Here is a 23,385-nt window from a genome sequence, read left to right as displayed (position 1 = left end):
TATATATTATACTTGAGAAATATATGTAGATATGACCACCAAAAAAAAAAGAAAAAAAATTTAAGGCATGGGAATAATAAACACAGGATCCAGAGCAAGGTTACCTCTAGCACAAGGAGAAAAGGGGATGAAATGAGGGAAGATCACCTAATGTAAGTGATAGTCCATGTTTTGGTTTCAAGTTGAGTGGTAAATTCACAGATTCTTAGTATATTGTTAACAATAAACACAGATTAAAATAAATAAATAAATAAATAAATAAATAAATAAATAAATAAATAAATAAGAAATACAGGTAGGGTATTAGTGTAGAATACTTCTACAAATAAAGTCTTTAACATTTTTACACTTAGAAAAATTCTTCTAAATCCATATTCAATTTCTAGTAGCCACACATTAACACGAGGAATACACATAACAGGCTAATACGTTTGCTTAAAATAAAAGATAGATTTCTTTTTTTTAACTTTTTTTTAAATGTTTATTTCTTTTTGAAGGAGAGACAGAACATGAGTGGAGGAGGGGCAGAGAGAGAGAGAGAGAGAGAGAGAGAGAGAGAGAGACACAGAATCCAAAGCAGGTTCCAGGCTCCGAGCTGTTGGCACAGAGCCCAACACAGGGCTTGAACTCACAAACTGCGAAATAATGACCTGTGCCAAGTTGGACAATTAACCAACGGACCCACCCAAGAGCCCCAAAAGATATATTTCTTATGTTAATTTTTCAACCTGAAGACAGATGAATATTCTCTTAGTATTGGTTACTTACCGATCGAAAACTTCTCCACAAAAACAAGAGAACAGCAAAAACTCCAACAACACCTGCACATATTACCATTTCCCATGGGAAACCATAGGGATTAGGACCTGGTCTCATATCTTCAGGCAACACTGCCACAACCTTCAAGACAAAGAAAATTAACTTCTCAAAAATGCACGTTTGATAAAAAGTGTCGATTACAAACTGCTTGCTATACGTGGAATGTTTGTGGCCCCACAAAATTCCTATGTCGCAACCAAATCCCCAGTGTGATGGTTATTTGGAAGTGGGGCTTTAGGGGTGGTGATTAGATCATGAGAGTGGAACCCTCATGAATGGGATTAGTGCCCTTATAAAAGAGACCACAGAGAGTTCCCTTGACCTTTCCACCATGTGAGGTTATAAGAAGAATGAATCAGGAAGCATATCCTCACCAGACCCAGGATCTGCTCCGCCTTAATCTTGGCCTTCTCAGCCTCCAGAACTGAGAACAATGTTACTTGTTTAACAGCCACCCAGTCTGTGGTATTTTATTATAGGACCCCACATAAACTAAGACACAAACATAAGTACAGGTTTATGTGTAAACACTCTTAACATCCATTTCATGAAATAAGCTGCCAGACTACCAAACAGAAGGTATCACGTGTATTTTTCTGGCAATTTTCAATCATCAAGTGATGAAAAATAGCAGTATGGTGAAACGCAATGATTTCAAAACTGGAGTTCTACAGAGATGCCTCAGATTTCCGAGAATAAGAGGAGGAGAGATGGCCAAAGAAAGAATCTGAGCTCAGGTGTTCTTATCCTGCTATCAACCAGTTTAGGTTTTATGTATAGAATATACTGGGTTCCATTTAAGATTTCCCCATGGGGGGGGGGGGGAATAGATCTGCAGCTTAGAGAAAAAAAAAAAGTTTGAAAACCAATGATGAAGTTTTGGGTTTTGAATCTGAATGCCTCTATCTACCCTATTTCTGTGGCTCCATTCTCTTATCTATCATGGGATTAATGCTGTTTGAACATGCATGACAGGTACTCAGGAAAGGTTAACCATTTCCATCAATCCTCTTTCAAAGACCATGATCTTGTAACCATGGCCTTTCTATACTACTTCTCTCCCTCTCAGGTCTTCAGCACAAAACAGCTTAAGGCTTTTACAATTCCTTCTATATTTCATCTTTCTCTGGGTCAGCTCATTATTCATCCTCACCCAATGGGGTTATTCTTTTCTTTGTTACCAGGCCCCAAACATTACTCAAACACAGAAAGGAGAATAGTACGGAGAAAAAGAAAAATGTCCTTTTAAGAAAAAACCTGCAGTCTAATCAGGTCTGTTTCTTTCCAGAGTTCAACCCAAAACCCATATGAAAAATCTTTACTTTCTAAGATCTTTCTACCTAGAACAACACCCTTTAATGTCTATTCTCATTTCCCAGATCTGTTTTATAACTCTGATCCATATTAAGTACCCCTTCCAAACTACTGTCTGTTATTCATTAATCTGTATTAAATAAACCTGATTATACCTCTTCTAAAAAAAAACAAAAAACAAAAAACAAACCTTTAATTTCTGTCTCTCCCTACATTTACCCCCGTTACTAGTTCACCAGAAATGTGTTAGTATTTTTTAAAAATTTCCATCAAAGAAAAGCCCAGGACCAGATGGATTCACTAGTGAATTCTACCAAAAGTTTACAAAAGAATTAATTCCAATCATTCTCAGACTCTTCCAAGAAACAAAAGAGGAGAGAACTTTTCCTAATTCATTCCATGAGGCCAGTATTACCCTAGTATGACAGCCAAACAAATATATCACAGGAAAAGAAAAACACACATCAATATATGATGTAAATGCCAAAGTTCTCAACCAAATAATAGCAAACCAAATCTAGCAGCATATAGAATGAATTATATACCAAGTGCCATTTATACCAGAGTACAAGGTTGGTTCAACAAATAAAAATAAATCAATATTATATACCATATTAGTAGGGAAAAAAAATCACACAATCATCTCAATAGACACAGAAAGGACATTTAACAAAATCCAACATCCTTTATGATCAAAACATTCAACAAATTAGGACTGAAGGGAATTTTCTCAACCTAATAAGGGACATCTATGAAAAACCAACAGCTAACATCTTACTTAATGATGAAAAATTGAAAGCTTTTACCTCAAAGCTGGAACAAGGGGGACACCTAGCTGGCTCAGTCAGAAGAGCATGTGACTCTTGATCTCAAAGTCATATAAGTCTGAGCCCCACGTTTGGTATAGAGATTATATGAATAAATAAATATTAAAATAAAATCAAGACCAAGAAAAGGATATTCACTCTCTCCATATTCACTCAATATTGTACTGGAGGTTCTGGCCAAGGCAATTAAGCAAGAAAAAAAAAAATCAAAGACACCTATATTGTAAAGGAAAAACTAAAACTACCCCCATTTGAAGATCACATAATTTTACATACAGAAAATCCTAAATAATCTTAAAATTCTAAAATAAGAAGTCTTAATAAGAAACTATTAGTGCTAGGGGCGCCTGGGTGGCGCAGTCGGTTAAGCGTCCGACTTCAGCCAGGTCACGATCTCGCGGTCCGTGAGTTCGAGCCCCGCGTCAGGCTCTGGGCTGATGGCTCAGAGCCTGGAGCCTGTTTCCGATTCTGTGTCTCCCTCTCTCTCTGCCCCTCCCCCGTTCATGCTCTGTCTCTCTCTGTCCCCCAAAAAATAAATAAACGTTGAAAAAAAAAAGTTTAAAAAAAAAGAAACTATTAGTGCTAATAAACAAGGTCAGCAACATTGTAGGATACAAAAATCAATACAGAAAAATCTGTCCTATTTTCTATACAATAGCAATAAACAATCTGAAAATGAAATTTAAAAAATTACTATTTACAATAGCATCAAAAAGAGTAAGAGACTTAGGAATAAAGCAAACTTTATACTTTGAAAACTACCAAACACTGTTGAAAGAAATTTAAGTTCTAAACAAATAGAAAGACATTCTATGTTTCAAATTAGAAGACTTAATACTGTCCTGATGGCAATACTCCCCAAACTGATCTACAAAATCAATGCAATCCCTATCAATAGTCCAATTGCCTCTTTTGCAAAAAAAGGACAGACTGATCCTAAAATTTATAGAGAAATGCAAGGTATATAGCAGTTCCTTCTCTATAGCTATATAACCATACACAGACAGACAAACAAGAAAAAAAAAAGAAAAGAAAACAATGTTGGAGTACTCACACTCCCCTATCACAAAACTTGCCATAAAGCTATCATAATCAAGACAGTTTAGCAACGGCCTAAGGATAGACACATAAACAATGGAACAGAAATGAGTATCCAGAAATAAATTTATGGTCAACTGATTTTCAACAGCAGTATCAAAATAAATCAGTAAAGAAAGAACAGGCTTTTCAACAAATGTTACTAGTACAAGTGGATCTCATACCATAATTCGAAATGGGTCACAGACCCTAACGTTAGAGCTAAAACTCTTAAAAGGAATCATAGTTGTAAATCTTTGTGACCTTTTTTTTTTTGGAAGTTTATTTATTTATTTTGAGAGAAAGAATTGGGGTGGGGGGGAGGAAGACAGAGAGAAAGAGGGAAAGAGATAGAATCCCAAGCAGGCTCTATGCTGTGAGTGCAAAGCCTGATGCAGGGCTCAAACCCACCAACCATAAGATGAAATCATGAGCTGAAATCAAGAGTCAGAGGCCCAACCAACTGAGCCACCCAGGATCCCTCTAACCTCATTTTAAGCAATGGTTTCTTAGATATGACACCAAAAGCACAAACGACCAAAGAAAAAATAAATTAGTCTTCATCAAAATGTAAAACCTTTGTGCTTCAAAACTTTTTTACTGTATTTATTTATTTTGAGAGAGAGTGCACAAGCAGTGGAGGGGCAGAGAGAGAAGGAGAGAAAGATAGTCCCAAGTGGCGCTCAAACTCACAAACTGTGAGATCATGACCTGAGCTGAAATCAAGAGCTGGACAGTTAACAAACTGAGCCACCCAGGGACCCCAAATCTTCACGCTTCAAAGGTCACCATCAAAACAGTGAAAAGATGGGGCACCTGGGTGGCTCAGTTGGTTGGACGTCCAACTTCGGCTCAGGTCACGATCTTGTGGTTCGTGAGTTCAAGCCCTGTCAGGCTCTGTGCTACCAGCTCAGAACCTGGAGCCTGCTTCCGATTCTGTCTCTCTCTCTCTCTCTCTCTCTCTCTGCCCTTCCCCCGCTCACTCTGTCTCTCTCCCTCTCCTTCAAAAATAAATAAACATTAAAATAATAATAATAATAAAATAAATTAAATAAATAAATAAAAATTAAAAATAATAATTTTTTTAAAGTGAAAAGACAATCCACAGACTGGGAGAAACTATCTGCAAATCATGTATGTGATAAGGATCCTGTATCCTGAATATATTAAAAAAACTCCTATGACTCCAACAACAAAAAGGCAAATAACCCAACTTTTTTTAAATCGGTAAAAGAAAGGAATAGATATTTCTCCAAGGACGATACACAAATGGTGAATAAGCATATGTACAAATGCTCAACATCATTAAAATTAGAGGAATGGAAATCCAAACCACAATGAGATATCACTTTACACTCACTAAGGTGGCTAAAAACAAACAAAAAAAAATTATTGGAGAGCATGTAGAAAAATTAAAACATTGCTGGTGGAGATATAAAGTAGTGCAGTGTCTGTGGAAAACAAAAACTTAAACATATGGTAAATATGACCCAGTAATTCCACTCCTAAGTATATACCCACGAGAACTGAAGACATTCACAAAAAAACTTATACACAAATGCCCACAGCAGTATTACTCATAATAGCCAAAAAAGTGAAAACAACCCAAATGTCCATTAACTATATGGATATTCAAAATGTGGCATATCCATACAATGGAATATTTTTCGGCCATAAAAAGGAATGAAGTACTATTACTAGCTACAATATGGATGAATCTTAAAAGTATGCTAAGTAAAAGAAGTCATAAAGGCCACACATTACAGGATTCCATTTACATGGAATGTCCAGAATTGACCAATTCATAGAGACAAAAAGTAGATTAGTAGTTGTCAAGGGATGGAGAGAGGGGAGAATTGAGAATGACTGCTAATAAGTACAGGGTTTCTTTTGGGGGTGATGGAAATATTCTGGAATTGTGGTGATGGCTGCACAACATAGTGAATATACAAAAAAAAAAAAATCACTGGACACTATAGGGGCACCTGGGTGGCTCAGTAGGTTGAGCGTCTGCCTTCAGCTCAGGTCATGATCTCACAGTTCATGAGTTCGAGCCCCACGTCGGGCTCTGTGCTGACAGCTCAGAGCCTGGAGCCTGCTTCGGATTCTGTGTCTCCCTCTCTCTGCACCCCCCCCCCACTCATGCTGTCTGTCTTTCTCTCTCTCTCTCAAAAATAAATAAACATTGAAAAAAAATTTTTTAAAGATAAAAAAAATCACTGGACACTATAAAAGACTGAATCTTATGTGAACTATAGCTGAACAAAAAAATATTTTTTTAACTAAAAAAAAAAAAAAAATTAAAAAGCAGAACGATGTTGTGCCATCCTAGCCCCCAGGCCCATGTGGTGAGCATAGCAGTTTTTAGCAAAGAAATCATCCACGTAAAAATACATTCACAGGAGAAAAAATTCTGCAAGAATTCTGCAATTCCTCATGTGTCTCTCCATTCACAGTCCTATAAAAACTAAGTTTTGATTATTGTTTTCAGTGAAGAAAAGGAAATATGTACAATCAGAAATCATCACTCATGCCACAATATACTTCTCTTCCAATAAACCCTCTTTCTGTGAATGAAGAAGCTGCCATAGCCAGAAACCTGGGAGTCATTGTAGATGCCTTCTCTCTCTCATTCTTCACATCCAACGGACAAAATCCTACCCATTTTGGCTCTTAGCTACTAAATATTTTCCCCATTCAATATCCTCTTCTTTATCACTACTTGACAACTCTGTCATCTCTTCCCTACACCCTGTTTCTAGTTTTGTTTTCCTTACATTTCATCTATACACTACTAGTAGGAAGCTCTATTTAAACTGAAAGTCTAACCACTGAAATTCTTCAAATGCTCTCCAGCACCTACATCAACTGGAACCTACTTATGTCTCCAGCAACCATTATTGCACATCATTCCGAGCCTAGTTTGTACTCTAGTAAAACTGAGTTCCCTGCACAGACGATGTTGTTTCATGCCTCCTCTGCTTAAGCTACTCGGTTAGCCTGGAAAGTCTTTCCTAAACACTCAGGAAAATACAATCTCTCCCACCCTTCAATTTCCTTAGCACTTTCTGTGTATGCTTTGATAAGCACTTCATCGGTTTCTACTTTGTACTGTTTTTTGTTTTTGTCTTCTCTCCTTTAACAGACAGCATGATACCAGAGGTCCAAACTCAGTCCATTTAGATTCTCCACAGAACTGTCATACACACACACACACACACACACACACACACGCACACACACACACACACAAAATCACTATACACGCTATAATTGAATGACTGAATACCATAACAGTATTTTTAATACAGATAACAAGAAACCAATAATCGCAACTGCCCCAATATTTTAAAAGACTTTTTAATGCAAATAGTCTAAAACATAGGGATAGAAGTGCCCCAAAATATGTCACCAAAGACACCGATAAACACTTGAGAAAAATCTATGCAACCTGATTATAAACTGATCTTAAAAATATATAGAAATTTTGAACACTGGGAGTTCAATATCTCCAGATTTTACATTAACACGACGTTTTATACTAAACACACACACACACACACAGAAAGAAACGAAGAACAATCTCAAGGTAAAGTATCTCAAAAGAGCATTCTTTAGTAAAAGAAAACGCAGAATTATAATCCCAACTCCCCATCCAGGCTTAGGTGTCCTTTCAAGACAACTAGAAGTTTCAGCACTAAAGGGAATTCATTTCAGAGGATCAGTCCTTAAGTTTCTCACAGAGGGAGAACCACGTGTCACTGACCCGTGTTCAAAATAAATAACATGACGGAAAGGGAAATCGTTTTAGGAACCCGAAAACATTTAACACACCTTTGCAAAATCCCGCTAGGCAAATGCTCTTTTCACCTTCCTGATCTCCTGGTCCCCTTCCATCACCTAAAAAACCACCTAAGCCGCCTATGAACCAGCCTCGGACACAGGCCCGAGCCCGACAGCAGGTGAGGACTGGCTTCAGGACCTCTAGCCACGGCCGCTCAGACCTCAAAGCCAAAGTCGGCGGCTTCCTTCCCCAGGAGGCTCCTGCGACCCCTGGGCCAAGTAACACTGATCGCGCCTGGACTCACCCTGCGTAGCTTTTCCAGTACCAGACCCAAGTACGACTGACGGGCAGACCCGGGCCCCTCCATGGTGCCAAGGTTGCCTCAGCTATAGCGGCCGCAGCCCGGGCCTGGCGGAGCCACAACAAGCAGCAGAGAACACACAGCTTTCAGTCCGGAACCCAAACCTGCACCGGGCAACAGGAGCAGACCACTGCTGAGCCGGCTGCGGGGGGTTGCTGGAGAGAAAGAAACCGACAGGCCTCAAGTGTGCAACGCTCTCCAACCGGGAAGCCTCGCCTCTAGTTACACTCTATGTTCTGAACATCCGGAGGTCCATACCCATCCCTCAGGAGCCTGCAACTAGCCCTCTCCTCACCGTCCACCCCTCGATTTGGTTTCGGCCAGGCCGAGGCGGGTAGGCTGGGAGGCGGGGACGCCAGGATGCGGTAAGTTTCCCCTCCATCTTCGCGCGAGGTCCGTAGACGTGTCCTTGCCTTTCGTTCTTAAAGGGGCCGGCGCTCTACCTGGCCAAGCCGACCACCCTTGGAAGTGGAGGGTCTCGAGGCAGAGACAGTGGAATTTGGCCTCAGGCTCTGCGCTGTAGTGTGGGCCACTAGCCCAGAAGAGTGGGGTTACGGCTCAGGACTCTCCCCCCTCCCCGCCCCCAAAATCTGGCCGCAGTAGCGGCGAGGCTTCTCTTGGAGATCCCTAGGCGTCAAGCCTCACGGGGTGAGCGCGGCGCGGCCCCTCGACCCAAGGGCAGACGCCAGGCCAAACACCAGCTCCCAGCACTTTCCTCTCGCAGAACATCAAGAGTCACCCCCACTGAAGCCCTGACGGCATCGTACCCCGGGGAACGCTGCGGGCCCAAGGAAACTGGCAGCCGCCTTCTTTCCAGTCAGAAAATGGCCTGCAGGGCCCGTGCCTGTGCATACTGTCAACCGCGTCCGGACTTTGGACTTTGGACAGGAAGGCGTCTCGGGTCAGCCGTGGTTCAGACAGAGTTTAACCTCTCCCACGCTAGAGAACTTCGATCGGGTCTCCACTGCCCAGAGGAGGTTCGAGTGGTTTACGCATGTCTACCTAAGTTACCTGGGCACTTGCTAGACAGAACTGTCTTAAACTCTATGAGCTCCTCGTTGCCCAAATGCCAAAGCAGACCCCTGTGGACCTTGGCTGGACGACTGCTGTTCTCCTCTGAGAAGGGGAGCAAAAAGTAGCAGCTGAAAGTAGCACCTTGCCTTCTAAATTTAGGACCCTATTTTTAGGTATGTTGAATAAAGTACGGAGGGCTGGATTTGTTCGTGGGAGACTTTTAGCTGACATAGGTGTAAAGGATAACCCCTGGGTCTTCCTTGCCAGCAATGATAATCCTCGACAAGCTCGGCTTTCTACAAGTCCTCAGGGAAGCGACAAAAAGGAGCAGATGCTTCTTCCAAAACAGGTCACCCGAGAAAACTCAATAGTTGAACAAAATCTTGAATCCTTAGGAAATTTCCCTAATGTAAGCTGGCAGCAACAATTGTGCCAGAAAGAATTTAAAAAAAAAAAAAAAAAATGGCCAAGTTCACAGCAAATGATTTGAGGGCCCAAATGGGGCCTAGTTTTTTGGAACTCAAAGTGCTCTCTTTTGCCACATCAGCCTAAGGAGTTTCAGGAACAATCGGTATCAGAAACAGGAATTGCTTAATAATTCTCCATTTTTAAGATATTACACAACCTTCATATATGCTGGTCAGTGTGTATTGAAATTAAATTACGTTAATAGCTTATTAAAGTCAAAACAGAAGCATAACCAGAATTTTACACTTAAAATTTCAGAGAATCTTAGAACAATGCATTTAGAGCATTGTATTACTTGATAAAAATTCTTTAATGTCTGAACATTTTCAGGAAACTCTAAAATCATTTTCAGCTTTCAGGACTTATTTATAACCTAAAACATTTTTTTAACTCTTTTGCCCACCCCTAAAGCAGTCTGTGCCCTTTTCCAATTTTTCAATAATTACCATTCCAAATATTAGGAACATAGATTAGGGACGAAAGAATAAACGAAGTTTTTGAAAACTCTAAAAGATTCCCCTGTAGCAAAAACACAGTAAAACTTAAATTCGGTGCCAAATTCAAACCTAATTTCTCTTTTGTACACTTAATAGTCATATAGAAACTTACCTCTTCCTCTAGATCTTTCAATTCCATTTTTTAAAAAGTTCATGTTAAAATATCTTAACATATAAATAAAGTTCTACTAAGTTCCCCATATCCTTGAGAAAGATTTCAGATTCTAATACATCCTGCACTCTTCTGTTTAACACTGACTGATCCTGTTTTGACACTTGTGTGGTAAAGGGGTACTGTAGGTGGAGTTGTGACTACCAACCTATAATCCAATTTCATGGACATCACTCCTTATTAAATTTTTTTTTCCTTAAATATCATGTGCATTAGTATCCTCTTAAAAATCTACAATTTAAAAAAGATATCCTGAATTTGATAACTGATAAAAATTAAATTGAATGTTTTATTTATAGTCTATTCATATAGAATACATAGTTTTAACTATATAAAAGACATTCAAAGATTGTTCTCAAGAAGACATGGGATTTTGCTGTCTTATCTAGGCCTGCTTTGAAAGAAATGGAGAACAAATGCTCCTATGTTAGTCACAGTAACATTAGAAACATGCTAACCAGTAAACTTTGTCCTCAACCTAGAAATTGATTTCCCTTATGCGGGCCCTATTGCAAAGCTGTAAGTACTAGTTACGCCCGTTTAATTAAACATAATTAAACGATGTCGCAGGCTATAGGATCTAGTCCCTTGGAAGAAAACCAAACATGCTGAGCCACGCTTTCATTCTGTGTACTAGCGATTTAAGAGTTGTTCTCAGAGCATATTGAATCAGGAGTTACCTGTTGAACAAGAGCTAGGTAATTTCCATTGTTTACTCCACATATAAATGAAACATTCTAGTTACGAATAGATAAATGTTAGAATTCAAAGAGTCTCCTCAATTATGAAATAACCTAGATAAAAAGTATTAATTCCTATTACAAACAATTCAAAGAAAGTTATGTTGTGTACAAAATCTAACCGAAATTACTAACAAATAGAAACAATTACCTGAAACATCTAGATAAAAGAAAAGGAAACCCTTTCACCTAAATTTAACTGGAAAATTGCTCAGATTTTCCATTTACTTGCAGCTTTTCAAAACTATGTTATGGGAGTTTAGTAGATGCACGAAGATTGTTAGAATTCTAGACCTGGCAGGAAGTCTTCAGGACATTTGGTCCAAATATTATGAACTTAAAGCCCTATAAAGGCCGAACAGGTGAAATAAATGCAGGGAAATGAAGAATTCCTGTGTATTCAATGCAAGCACTATTCCCCTTGAGTTTTTTTGGCCATGTGAAAATGAAAGACTATATATTACAGTCTTCTACTTTTTCAAGAGAACCCAGAAATTCAGATTTTTGTATTAACTCACCTTTTAAATGTTGGCAACTGGTTCATAATTTTTTAAACAATGCACAAGTCAGCTTTAACCAGCAGTCTGTCATCTGGTCTCAGCTTCTGATGCTAGAGTTTTAAACTTGAGACTGCCCTACAGAATAAGTGACTTTCCAAGGTCACGAGATAATTTTTTTTTTAATGTTTTTTTAATGTTTCTTTATTTTTGAGGAAGAGAGAGAGAGAGACAGAGTGTGAGTGGGGGAGGGGCAGAGAGAGAGAGACACACACAGAATCCAAAGCAAGCTCCAGGCTCTGAGCTATCAGCACAGAGCCCGACATAGGGCTCGAACTCCCAGACCTTGAGATCGTGACCTGAGCCAAAGTCGGACGCTTAACTGACTGAGCCACCCAGGCACCCCAAGGTCACAAGATAATTAACACAAACCTAAATAAAATATTTCATGTCTAAAAAATGTCAACCAAAAAAGTTAAAGTAAAATGTGTTTAACTATATCTACTGAGTCCACAAAAATAAACATACTTAGCATAGCCTTTACTAAATAGCACTTAGGAGCAGTGAATATAGCATACTGATTAATAAATTATTGTTATTTTTTAATTTAGTAATTTCACTAGTATAATTTGAGAGGGAAGGGTTGACATGGGAGGGATGTGTCAAGAGGACATACAAATAAGCAGAACTAATTCCATGGGGAGTTGAAAGTTTTATTATATCTTTTTATTTTTTTTAATGTTTATTATTTATTTTTGAGAGAGACAGACAGAGTGTGAGCGGGCAATGGGCATAGAGAAAGGGAGACAAAGCAGGCTCCAGGCTCTGAACTGTCAGCACAGACCCGACACAGGGCTCGAACTCACAAACAAACCACGAGATCATGATCTGAGCAGAAGTCAGATGCTTAACCGACTGACCCACCCAGGCACCCCTATTATGACTTTTTATAATCATTACTATTAGTTTTTCTTTTCTCTTTTGATGGAGCAGATTTCTAAGTAAAGTTTTTAATCAACATCTTTAAGACCAAATCATACAGAGTAAATTAATCACTATTCTGGCCTTATTTACCAGGTAAGGTCAACTCTCTGGAACTTAGCAAAGAAATAAAGTGAAGAGGAAGCCTCTGAAAACAAAATGGTATATGTTATTAAGCCCAGTTTTCACTAAGATTCTTACCACAGTCACCACCATCTACCTGGTCACCCAAGCTAGAAACCTGGTAAGTTATCCTCACTTTTCCATTTTCCTCCCATGCTACATTCAATCAATCATTAAATCCAATGAATTCTGTCTACAAAAGATCTATCTAGTTTGTCCTTTCAATTATTTTAACAACCACCATCAGATATTAGATCAAAAGTTTAAAAACGTGGCTAGTGGGCCAAACTCGATCCAAAGAACGTTTTATCTGACCAATATGGTACTTCTTTTTGTTTGTTTGTTTTAAAGTGTATTTACCTATTTTTGAGAGAAAGAACAGAGGGGAGGGGCAGAGAGAGAGGGAGAGAATCCCAAGTGGGCTCTGTGCTGACTCAGGGCTCAATCTCACACAGTGAGATAATGACCTGACCTGAAATCAAAAGAGTGAAATGCTTGGGGCGCCTGGGTGGCTCAGTCGGTTAAGCGTCCGACTTCAGCTCGGGTCACGATCTCGCGATCTCGCGGTCCGTGAGTTCGAGCCCCGCGTCAGGCTCTGGGCTGATGGCTCAGAGCCTGGAGCCTGCTTCCGATTCTGTGTCTCCCTCTCTCTCTGCCCCTCCCCCATTCATGCTCTGTCTCTCTCTGTCCCCAAAATAAATAAACATTAAAAAAAAAAAAAAGAGTGAAATGCTTAACCACCTGAGCCACCCAGGTGGCCCCTAGTATTTCTTTTTAATGTGAATATTTGCTAGCATTAAAAATCAAGAGATTTCACACAAAATATCCACATCTCCACTTTTCTTGAAATATCAGAAAATCTGGTAAAACCAGGCTAAAGGTAAATAGCAGCTATATACTTTGGAGAAAGCATACACACTCTAGTTAGTTACAGTTCTCATCTTTACCTATGCTTCACTCATTTCATTTGAGTTTATATACCCTGTTTTAGACCTTCACCATTTATTTCCTAAACTAATACAATAAGTCTTCCTTTTAACATTTTATTTTATTATTTTTTTAAGTTTATTTATTTATTTTGAGAGAGAAAGCAAGCACAAGCAGGGGAGGGGCAGAGAAAAAGGGAGAGAGAGAGAATCCCAAGCAGGCTCTGCACTCTTAGTGTAGATGTGGGGCTGAGTGCCTGATATGGGGCTCAAACTCACGACCCTGTGATCATGAACTGAGCCGAAATCAAGAGCCAGGCACCCAACCAACTGAGCCATCCAGGCACCCCTAAGATTTTATTTTTAAGTAATCTCTATACCCAATGTGGGGCTTGAACTCACAACCCCAAGATCAAGAGGCGCATGCTCTACTGACTGAGCCAGCCAGGCACTACCCCACCTTTTGTTTTTTTTTTTAAGGATTTTACAATGCAATAAATTCTTGACCAGGCCTGCCTTTGGTCTTTACCTGTTTAATCCTTATTTGATATTTGATAATATCGACAGATAGACTTTATAAATGCAACTTTTTCATTTTACTCACTGCTTAAAACTTCAATAGTGCCCCATTATCTACAAGATAGAGTTCAAATTCCTATTATAATATTTGAAGCTATTCTTGATTTAATCCCTATATAATCTTCATTATCATCCTATTTTTAATTAGACTAAATTGGTTATAATTCTCCAAAAATGCATGATCTATTCCACTTACTTTTATTTTTTTTTTTTTAATTTTTTTTTTTTCAACGTTTATTTATTTTTGGGACAGAGAGAGACAGAGCATGAACGGGGGAGGGGCAGAGAGAGAGGGAGACACAGAATCGGAAACAGGCTCCAGGCTCTGAGCCATCAGCCCAGAGCCTGACGCGGGGCTCGAACTCACGGACCGCGAGATCGTGACCTGGCTGAAGTCGGACGCTTAACCGACTGCACCACCCAGGCGCCCCTCCACTTACTTTTAAAAATGCTCTCTCCTCAACCTAGAATGCCCATCTTTTCTTTGTGTGGCTAACTCCTCCTCTTCCTTCAAGGTAAGCTCAAGTATGATCTCTGAGACACTTTCCCAGGCTTCTCTTCCCCCACCATATCCAGCTACCACTTCTGGTCAGTCTACTAGAGCATCCGTAGGGTGATTAATGTATCAGTAGCCTCCTTTGTCTATTACAGAACTGTATTATAATTATTGCTTTTTTTACCTATGTCCTCCAACTAGAGTAAGCTCCTTAAGGCAACTACTGTTCAATTACATCTTAAAATGTAAGAAGATAAAAGTGCTTCTTCAATTATTTATATGTTAGAGTAGATGAGAAAAGGAAATAACATTTGTAAAAGGCCTTCTATGTGCCAAGTACTATCGCTAAGCCCTGTGGAATATCTCATTTACAATAAATGAGATAGGATTTAATAGGATTTACAATAAAGGGGTGCCTGGGTGGCTCATTCAGTTGAGCGTCCAACTCTTGATTTCAGCTCGAGTCATGATCTCACAGTTTATGAGATTGAGCCCCGCATTGGGCTCCGTGCTGGCAGCATGGAGCCTGTTGGGATTCTCTCTCTCTCCCTCTCTCTCTGCCCCTCCCTCTGCCACCCCCACTTTCAAAAGTAAGTAAATAAACATTTTTTTTAAGTGGAAGATTTTGGAATTTTTGTTATGGCTTGGTTAAATTTTAAGATATTTGTTGCTTTTGTAAGAGTCTTATAATGTACCATTTTGAGATCCCAGCTATCATTCAGATATTAACAATTTGCTTAAGATTCATTTTAGCTCCTATTATTTCCAAGCTATATCATTCAGTATAATTCTCCTGATTTGAAAAAAAAGGGAATAAAATAGAAAGAAAAAAAAAACAATGCTCATGATCAACAAAACTTAAGGAAAGGTTAAAAAAATCCTTAACAATATCCATGCAACAAAACATTCATGTAAGGAGAAATCCTACATGTAAGATTTTATAGAAAGACCAACATTATGTAACATTTGCATAAGAGGATTCACTTAAACATCATTTTCAGTTACTCCTATATTTAGAAAATAGGTAAAATTATTGGAAAAGATTTAAAAGGTCAACTTACCCTTTCTGTAAGAATTATAATTGATGAAAATGCAGTATTCATGAAATCATAAATGTCAATTTGAAATAAGTATTTCAGAATCTGATACTCAGAAGCATCTTCTGTCAATTTATAAATAAAAATATGTTAACACTTGATGTGATATAACTTTTGCATCTAATTTCTTCCTTAATTGCTGCATTAGAGAACAAATAACTTGTTTCTTACCTTTTTGAGCAATATAATTTTGAGAAGACAGAGAGTAATCAGTTGAAAACATTTGATTGTTTGGCAGGGTATTTTCCACAGATCTGTCTATTTCCTGCTGAGTAGGTCCTTCAGTATCCAGTGATGTTTTTGATTTTTCATCATTATTTTTAGAAGATGGAGTTTCGAAATGTACTTCTTTATTAATTCTTGTGGTTAACTCTATTTCAGATACCATATCTGTGAATAAATATAGAATTGTTTAGGGGGGTTTGTTGTGGGCTTCCTTTTGTTTTCTAGGCAGGTCATTCTTTGAATTTTTGTGGTCATTGTAATACTTCATTACAGAAAGAATTCCATAAAACATAAACTTCAGCTTGCATTAGTTCCTACTGCGAATGTAATTAATTACCACAGACTTAGTGCCTTAAACAATACAAATATATTCTCTTAGAGTTCTGGAGATCAAAAGTCCCAAAACCAGGGTGTTGGCAGGGCTGTGTTCTTTCTGTTGGCTCTAGAGGAGAAATCTATCTCCTTGCCTTTTCTACTTTTTTGAGGCCACCTGCATCTCTTAGCTCATGGCTCCTTCTTTCATATTCAAAGTCAGCAGTACAGCATCTTATAACCTCTCCCTTACTCTAACCCTCCTTCCTTCCACCTGTAACAAACCTTGTGATACTGGGATAATCTCTCCTTCTCACATCTGCAATATGACATTTTGCCATGTCAAGTAACATATTCACAGGGTCTGGGAATTAAGACATGAACATTTTTAAATGGTCATTATTTAGCCTACCACAATGCTTTTCTTTATTCTTTTACCAAGGAAGAATTTTTAAGACTGTATACAATTCTGTTCTCTACATTGCCTTTTTGTCCTAAAACCTATTAAAAAAAAATAAAAAATAACATAACTGTCAACAAAGATGCTGTTGTGCTATTATATAAGCTTATGACTAAGAATAAGACATTAAATAGCTCTCCATAGGATTTCATTCCTGTTAGATATATTTATTATCCAAGAAAGTATAATATTTAAATCCTATTGCAAAAATATATATCCCCGCCATTCAAGAAAATTAGTTACAATAGATTTTTCTTACTTTATCTGTTAGAGAATCAGAAATAGTCAAAATGACCAAAATTATTTACCATATCTACAGCCTCATTTTTTATACAAAAGATTTATTTAAAAACCAGTAAGACCCTACTATATCATGACCTTGTCACACTGGGCTTTTAACACAAGACTTGCTCTACAATACTGGGAGGGGGCACATAAAACAAATCAAATTGATTCAGAAGCATAGCAATTAAGAAATAAAGTAAATTTATTTTTTATTTGTTTTAATGTTTACTTATTTTTGAAAGAGAGAGCAAGATAATGACCTGAGCCAAAGTCGGATGCTTAACCGACTGAGCCACCTAGGTGCCCCCCAATGAAAGTAAATTTCCTTTAATGAGAACTCAGAATTAAACTTCAGAGGGACTCAACATCATACTTCCATTTGGGGACTTGATACAAAAATTTAATTTGAACTGCTATTAGCAGGTGGCAGGAACCACCTTCAAATGAATCTTCAAATTAGAAAATACTGTTTCACCACCTGTTGGGGATAAGTTGAAAATGGAATAATTTAGTATGGTGAGTAGCTATTTTGATGATCACCTCGCCTGGATACTTTCCCATAACCATTCTGCTGGTTGCTGTAATCACCATATATATGGTAGTTGTTGTAACCAGTGTAATAATATACTCCATAACCGCCTATTCTATATAATGAATAGAACAAACTGAGCCAGTTACACAAAGAAAGACAATATTAAAGTTCACAACAATTAACTTCCAAGTTCTGAAACCTAGTCCACTAGGTATTACATGTCTACAGTCCATAGTTGCCAGGATGTACTATTAAATATAAAAGCCATTATCACTCAAAGTTTTAATGAGATTGCTCCAAAGAAGAAAGAAAGCCCACTACCAAAGAAACTATATTAGCCATTTGCACAGAAAGGTACCCATAGTCTTAGGATATTTGAAACAAATTTGAAAATGACAAGGCACCAATCAAATCTCAGGTATTGTACTTTTTCCATTCCCTTGGAGCTTTGTTAATTTCAAAGTCCAATTTTTGTTTCCCCTTTCAGCCCATGTCCAGTTTATAGCATATCATATTATCCAGCAGGTATATTAGAAAACAATGAATAGGGGTGCCTGGGTGGCTCAGTCGGTTGAGCAACCGACTTCGGCTCAGGTCATGATCTCGCGGTTTGTGAGTTTGAGCCCCACGTCGGGCTCTGTGCTGACAGCTCGGAGTCTGGAGCCTGTTTCAGATTCTGTGTCTCCCTCTCTCTCTAACCCTCCCCCGTTCATGCTCTGTCTCTCTCTGTCTCAAAAATAAATAAAACATTAAAAAAAAAAGGAAACAATGAATAAATAGAAGCTTTATAAATCCTAAAATCAAATACATCCTTTATATCAAGTGAAAAATTTGAAAGATATGATTGAGAGCAATCTTTATTCGTTAATAATTATAAAATGTTTTATATTTTATTTTTTTAAAGGTTCTGAAGTTTGCAATTTTTAAAAACTTGTTAATGTTTATTTATTTTTGAGAGAGAGAGAGAGAAAGAGAGAAACAAAGCATGAACAGGGAAGGTACAGGGAGAGAGAGAGACACGGAATCCAAAGCAGGTTCCAGTCTCTGAGCTTTCAGCACAGAGCCTGACATGGGGCTTGAACTGACAAACCTTGAGATCATGATCAAGCCAAAGTCGGACACTTAACCGACTGAGCCACCCAAGGACCTCATAGGATATTTTCTATTTTAAAGCACATTATATAATTTACTAATTTACTAGAGTATGTTGTATAAAAAATATAGATAGTATAAGTTCACACTATATTCTTGACTTTATTTATTTTGGCAATTAAGAAAAATTGACAGCATAAAAATAACATTTTGTATGTTTATGTTGACGAAATAGGGAAAATACTGATACTTTTAAGTAGAATATAAAAGTAAAAAACTCAAGATATTCTCATTCAACTGTTAGTAAAATACATTCTTCCATGAGTATACACAGGTATGTGCTTATTTTCACTTTCAGACCCAAAACACCATAAAGTTGTGCTTAGAAATCAAATTAAAATCAACATGGGGCACCCGAGTGGCTCAGTTGGTTAAGTGTCCAACTTCTGCTCAGGTCATAATCTCACAGTTGATGGGTTCGAGCCCCGCATTGGGCTCTGTGCTGACAGCTCAGAGCCTGGAGCCTGCTTCAGATTCTGTCTCTCTCTCTCTCTCCCCCTCCCCCACTCGCACTCTGTGTCTCTCTCTCTCAAAAATAAATAAACATTAAAATCAATACTAAATTACGTTTTAGATTTCATTCATATACTATGAATGTGTCTGGCAAAGGCAAAGCTACATGTTTTCTTAATTTGGTAATCTCATGGAATTAACATCTTGCTTCAATGAGTGTCCTAAATTTGAGAGGGAATTCAAGAAATTATAAATCTTCTCACTGCTTTTTTACAGAAGTCATAAATCTGTACTGTCAGAGAAATTTATATAAGTTTTGCATTTCAGTGTAAGAAGGCTAATAGAGATTTAATTACAATATTCCTGATTTTTCTGATTTTATGCTACATATTAAATATTTAAATGTGTATACCTTTCAATGATAATATACCTGAGTTCAAATTTATAATGAAAATATATATGCATGTCTTTTGAGAACCTTCATTTTAAAAGGATTATCTGGGGCGCCTGGGTGGCTCAGTCGGTTAAACATCCAACTTCAACTCCAGATCATGATCTCACAGTTTGTGAGTTTGAGCCCCACATCGGGCTCTGTGCTGATGGCTCAGAGCCTGGAGCCTGCTTCAGATTCTGTGTCTACCTCTCTCTCTGCCCCTCCCCTACTCGTGCTCTGCCCCTCTCTGTCTTTAAAAAATAGATAAATGTTAAACTAATTAATTAATTAGTTAATTAATTAAAGGATTATCCTTGGGGCACCTTAGTGGTTCAGTTGGTTGAGCATCCAACTTTGAATCAGGTCACGATCTCACAGTTTTTGAGTTCTAGCCCCACATTGGGCTCTCTGCTGTCAGCACAAAGCCTGCCTTGGATTCAGTCTTCCTCTCTCTCTGCCCCTCCCCCCTTGCAGGACACTCTCTCTCTCTCTCTCTCTCTCTCTCTCTCTCTCTCTGTCTCAAAAATAAACATTTAAAAGGATTATCCTTCCCCAAAATTAATTTAAAAAAATTTTTAATTTGAAACATATATGTCAAAGTTTACCACATTTGTATTGTTGCATCAGATATTCATGTGCATACTAATAGCCATTTATTTTAAGACAATTCAATTTTCAAACATAGTTTAAACCAATCATTTGACTGAATTAACTAATCAGAGTTAAAGGGGAAAGAAGTTCTAACCATTCCTAGCCTAAAGCATTCAGGTAAAATGTGGGATTTACTTCTCAGTTACTTTTTTGTTTTTACACTTATTTATTTATTTTGAGAGAGAGAGAGAGAGAGAGAGAGAGCATGAGCAGGGGAGGGGCACAGAAAGAGAAAGAAAATCCCAAGCAGGCTCTGCATTGCCAGCACAGAGCCCGATGCGGGGCTCAAACCTACAAATCATGAGATCATGACCTGAGCCAAAACCAAGAGTCAGATGCTCAGTTATTTTTTAAGACAAGGATAGGAAAGTATCAGTGCAGTTCTGAAAAGCAGTATTATTGCTTATAATAAGACAATTATTCAGTGTCTATTGCTCTTTCAATTATGAATTTAACATGGCAGTTTGGTGCTGTCACTTATTTAGCCTTGTTCAAAAGATGAAAGTCCCAAGTAGGCAAACACAAATCAGTAACTTACTCTTACCTGTGGACATAAAAGTTAAAACTGAGCAATCAGCTCAGGAACCTGAATACAATGGGACTGTTGTAAATGCAGGATTCAGTGATCTACAATGATGTTTAATGGCATTAGGGGGAAAAAAAAAGGCTTAGTCTATTATTAATTACACTGAAACTTGTATGTGTTTAAATTCTTTTAAAATATTGTTTTAATTGCATTTAAAATAAATACATATGTTAAGAAAAATGAATACTTCCCATAATATCTTTTAATTAAATTAATTAAATTAATTTCAGGGTATTATTTTCACATGACTTAAACCAAAGCTTTAGGACTTACATTAGATGTGTAAATCTTGGTGACTCAGTCGGTTAAACATCCAACTCTTGATTTTGGCTCAGATCCTGATCTCCTGGTTAGTGAGATTGAGCCCCAAATGGGGCTCAGCGCTGACAGCAAGGAGCCTTCTTGGGATTTTCTCCCACTCTTTCTGCCCCTCCCCCACTTGTGCACGCTTATGCACACATACACACGCTCTCTCTCTCAAAATAAACATTTTTTAAGAAGGATTTACATTAGATACAGATATGCCTTTCTTACAATTGTTTGTAAACAGAATTTTAAGTCAAATAACATAATGAAGAACGTTTTATATTTAGCTATACTTGGAAAATTCATTTAAATAAGTTCAATTGGAGTCCTTTTGTAAAATAGTTAATATTGCAATATAAATAACTTCCCTAATTTATGTGTTTTGTAAATACCTATATCAGTATATTAGTTTTTCTGTAAATCTGGTTATCTCAGGTTTCAGCCTTTCATAAATATTGATTTAAGATCCAGTGATTCATTTTTTTAATGCAATCTTTCTGATTAACGCAAGTTTTCACTTGGTATTTCCTAAAAGAGTTATTGAAATTATCTAAAAATATTGGCTGCTATAGCTGTTTCTCCAATAGCCAGAAAGTAGGGCCTATGGATTTATCTGAATCCTTTTAGTATTACCTTTTTAAAATAAATTTTAGGGGCACCTGGGTGGCTCAGTCAGTTAAGTGTCTAACTCTTGACTTCGGCTTGGGTCGTGGTCTTATGTTTCATGAGTTTGAGCCTTGCATGGGGCTCTGTGCTGCCAGTGAAGAGCCTGCTTGTGATTCTGTCTACCTCTCTCTTCGCCCCTCCCCTGCTTGCCCTCTATCTCTCTCGAAAAGAGGGAAGGAAGGAAGGAAGGAAGGAAGGAAGGAAAGAAGGAAGGAAGGAAGGAAGATTAAAAAAATAAATAAATTTTACATGACCCCAGGTTGTTTTGCATTTAATTAATATCGTAATATTTTGGAATAATCTACTTTATATATATAGAATGACCTATCTTTTTTAGAAGCTTAAAGGAATTTCCTAATATTTTCATAAAATCCCTCAAAATTAGTTGTAATTGCATAAATGTCCTATTCTCGTTTGATCTCCTGTTTTCATATTTAGAAATTCTCACCAAAATAATATAAAAACAGGGAGGGAGACAAAACATAAGAGACTCTTAAATATAGAGAAATATAGAGAACAAACAGGGTTGCTGGAGGGGTTGTGGCTAGGGGAATGGGCTAAATGGGCAGGGGGCATTAAGGAAGACACTGGGATGAGCACTGGGTGTTATATGTAGAGGATGAATCACTGGAATCTACTCCTGAAATCATTATTGCACTATATGCTAACTAACTTGGATATAAATTTATAAAGAAAGAAAGAAAGAAAGAAAGAAAGAAAGAAAGAAAGAAAGAAATTCTCCTAGCATCACTATATGAAATAATAAATAAATTCTACTAAAGTGATGTTCAGTATGCCTTGGAGTTTTTATAAATATGCTTAAAATATTTTCATATATCTATATTTTAAATCTTCTTTATTTCATATTGTTTTGATATTGTTTTGCTTTATTTTAGTCTCATTTATTCTTCTCAATTACTCTTATCTGCTTTTTCACAAATATTCCTTTAGGATCCAACAAGTGTAGAACAAAATCATTTCCTCTTTAGGCTTTGACAATCTATTTTTAGTCATGCATTACACGTACCCATTTCTCATTTAGCAAAGGGTAAGAATATAAGTCTACATTCTAGTTGAAGGTATTAATTCAGTTAAGAGCTCACTTTTTGGAGACTATTAAGAAATAACAGGGGCGCCTGGGTGGCGCAGTCGGTTAAGCGTCCGACTTCAGCCAGGTCACGATCTCGCGGTCCGTGAGTTCGAGCCCCGCGTCAGGCTCTGGGCTGATGGCTCGGAGCCTGGAGACTGTTTCCGGTTCTGTGTCTCCCTCTCTCTCTGCCCCTCCCCCGTTCATGCTCTGTCTCTCTCTGTCCCAAAAATAAATAAACGTTGAAAAAAAAAAAAATTAAAAAAAAAAAAAAAAAAAATAACATATAGTTCTTCTGAAAATTCAAGAAAATCAATCATTTCGAATGGAAATTATGTGTTTCCTGAGTGTGCAACATTGTTGATCTCTTCTTATGAAAGGTTATCTATCATCCTAAGGTTCAGTTGTTCCTGTATTATTGGCCAATATTTGCAGTTTCTAATCTGTCCATCAGAGAGACATCAG

General features: G+C 37.8%; 1 protein-coding gene across 14 annotated transcripts in view; it reads right to left on the bottom strand.

Moving 5' to 3' along the window:
* Positions 1 to 23,385, bottom strand: part of MIA2 (MIA SH3 domain ER export factor 2) — a 109,182-nt gene that overhangs the window by 72,652 nt on the left and 13,145 nt on the right. For 4 of the 14 annotated variants that reach the window (XM_030318998.1, XM_030319001.1, XM_030318999.1 and 1 more), the window contains exons 5-7: positions 15,944 to 16,162; positions 15,737 to 15,837; positions 769 to 900 (exon numbers count right to left, since the gene is read on the bottom strand). In XM_030318998.1, coding sequence (XP_030174858.1) covers positions 769 to 900; positions 15,737 to 15,837; positions 15,944 to 16,162 — 452 coding nt within the window. Of the gene's footprint in view, positions 1 to 768; positions 901 to 8,125; positions 8,288 to 8,949; positions 9,009 to 10,273; positions 10,412 to 15,736; positions 15,838 to 15,943; positions 16,163 to 23,385 lie in introns of those variants that run through there. The other 10 variants (XM_030319005.1, XM_030319006.1, XM_030319002.2 and 7 more) reach the window with 7 other exon arrangements.

This window comes from Lynx canadensis, chromosome B3 (genome assembly GCF_007474595.2).
Source record: "Lynx canadensis isolate LIC74 chromosome B3, mLynCan4.pri.v2, whole genome shotgun sequence".
Classification (NCBI taxonomy): Eukaryota; Metazoa; Chordata; class Mammalia; order Carnivora; family Felidae; genus Lynx; species Lynx canadensis.
This window is presented reverse-complemented; position numbering and strand designations above follow the sequence as displayed.